The sequence below is a fragment of the Montipora capricornis genome, chromosome 4, assembly GCF_036669925.1.
Source record: "Montipora capricornis isolate CH-2021 chromosome 4, ASM3666992v2, whole genome shotgun sequence".
NCBI lineage: Eukaryota > Metazoa > Cnidaria > Anthozoa > Scleractinia > Acroporidae > Montipora > Montipora capricornis.
This window is the reverse complement of record NC_090886.1, coordinates 20,683,334-20,685,833: the sequence shown is the minus strand read 5'-3', so window position 1 is coordinate 20,685,833 and position 2,500 is coordinate 20,683,334. Positions and strand designations below refer to the sequence as shown.

General features: G+C 37.8%; 1 protein-coding gene across 3 annotated transcripts in view; it reads right to left on the bottom strand.

Annotated features, from left to right (window-relative positions):
* The window catches only part of LOC138045770 (splicing factor, suppressor of white-apricot homolog), a 31,831-nt gene that overhangs the window by 21,539 nt on the left and 7,792 nt on the right, over positions 1 to 2,500 (bottom strand). For all 3 annotated transcript variants that reach the window (XM_068892381.1, XM_068892382.1, XM_068892383.1), the window contains exon 4: positions 305 to 480. In XM_068892381.1, coding sequence (XP_068748482.1) covers positions 305 to 480 — 176 coding nt within the window. The remainder of the gene's footprint in view (positions 1 to 304; positions 481 to 2,500) is intronic.

The following is a 2,500-nucleotide window of genomic DNA, read 5'->3' as shown; positions in this document are numbered from 1 at the left end:
AACCTACATGTACTTGACGGCAATACAGTATTGTAACAATTTAGCCGCAAATTTGTATGCCAAAAGTTAATAAAAATCTCTTCTACAAAAATTTAACATTTTCATGACAATCTTGCTGAATCAAGCACTATCCACTGAAAACAATCATATTATATTACTTCAAATGTTGTTTTTGCTGCTATTTAGCATTAACTCTGCAAAACATTAGCAAACAGAACAACAAATGTGATAATAAAAATTACACATAAATATCTGAGAGCAATAAATGGTGAGGTGACTGCTCACTGCCATCCTCTGTACTTACAATCTCCATGCCATCTGGAATTTCCAGTTCCTTGGGTGGAACAAAAGGCTCTGGTTCTTGAAACAGAGGAGAGGTAAGGTGTGCAGGAACTGGAACAATTGGAGGAGGTGACCCTGATGTATCAACATTTAAATGAGAACCACATCTTGCTTGTTGGACTTGATCTACATCAGATTCTAATAAAGAGGATGAAAGTTGTAGTGCATTTACTGGTAAGTGTCAGTAGTTTGAGTGGACACGCTGAACTAGTATGCCACCGACATCTTTTTTTATCAAAAAGGTACTGTGGAGGGAGATTTAATTATTAGAGTGCCCCTAGCCCGAAAATATTTTTTTCGCTAAAATGAATCCTTGCACCTGTTCGAAACGCATTTCCTTTTTCTAACAAATCCTGCCTTTTTATAGGCTTCAAAACTTGCGAAAGCATTTTTTGTTCACAGCCAAGTCAGAAGGGGAGTGAGTCTATTCCTGATTTGCATGCGAAGTGAGAGACTGGGTCGGGCAAGATGTTGGTGTAGACGTGTTTGTGTTAGCTCCGTTCTTGGATATGGCACATGGCCAAAAATATTAAAAGAAAAACGTGGAAAAGCTCCTCAACATCCTCTACTGAAGAAAACTTCTCGCCCGATGACAAAAGGATAAAACATAACGTATCATTCACAGATTCTGAACCTAGTAGCGAGTCGGATGAGGTGCTCACTTTGCTGAAAATGGCGGAGACGGTAATGCCAAAACTAGACCAAGTGTTAGAAAAGCTACAAAAATTAGAAGATCAAATTCAATCAGTGGACGAGAAAGTAAGTAGCCTTCAAGTCAAGGTCGAAAGTTTCGAGGTGTTTAAGAAGGAGACAGAAACGAAGATTAAAGAGCTTGAGGACGGTTTGAACTTCGCTAATGCAGAAAGAGAGTCGTTCAAGAAGAATTTTCAAGAAATACAGATTCAAGTTCACCTTCTCAGAGACGAGAAACTGTATATGGAGGTTTATCAGCGGCGTGAGAATCTTCGTTTCTTTGGAATTAAAGAAGAAAAAGATGTAAACGAAGACACGAGGGAGGTTTTGGTTGATTTTTTAAAAACCGAACTCGGCGTGGAAGATGCTGATAATATAGAATTTCACAGGGTGCACCGAGTTGGGAAGCGGACTTCCTCTGTTGGAAAGCCTAGACAAATAATTGCGCGTTTTTTAAGATACCCTGATCGTGAGGAGGTCATGTCAAAGGCGAAGAAATTGAAAGGTAAAAACTTTGGAATGTCACCGGACCTTCCAAAAGAAATTCTAGAGCGTAGAAAGAAGAAGATGCATCGTTTTAAAAAGGCAAAAGAAGAGGGTAAGACCGTCTACTTTAGTAGGGCGGAGCCTGATAAGTTGTTTATTGACGGTGTTCAAATATAAAAACGTAAAATCTAAAACTTCAGGTCATGTATAAAACTATTTCTTTACCAAATTTGCATTATTTTTTTCCAAGAACTGGGTTTTTTTGTTTCCATTGTTATTAGGTGTTATGAGGATTGCAAGACCCTTTGTGTTAGTAGCTCTATATTTAACAGCTTTCGCTGGCTACTTTTTTAACTATGTAATTGTGTGTCGTAGTTTTGCTTTGTGCCTTTTGTTTTCTTTTTCGCATTTTAGCGGGCTAACTTTATATTGTTCTTGTGTGAGGGACATGCAGTGCACCCATGGCTTGAGCTTCACGTATGCAGATGCCTCTTGACGTATTTATTGTTCCGTTCTCTTCGCTGAAATGAAACTTTGAAATCTTCACAAAACGAAATTTAAATTTTAGAATTCTATCTCTAAATGTTCGGGGGATTCGCTCTTTTGACAAAAGAAAGGCACTTTTTTACTGGTTAACAAAAGAGAGATCCGATATTATCTTTTTACAAGAAACTTACAGTACTCCAGACGTCGAAAAGTTTTGGAAGTCGCAGTGGAGGGGCGACATTTTCTTTAGTCATGGTTCGGAGCACAGTAGGGGGGTTATGATTTTGGTTAAGGAGAAATTCGATTGTGATATTGAAGAACGCCAAGAAGATGAACAAGGAAGATTTATTATTTTGAAAGGTGTCATTCAGGGATATAGTTTTGTTTTTGTCAATATTTATTCCCCAAATAAGACCAAAGATCAATGCATCTTCTTCGAGGAAATTCAAAAACAGCTCGATAAATTAGAATTAGAGGATAATTGTGAAGTTAT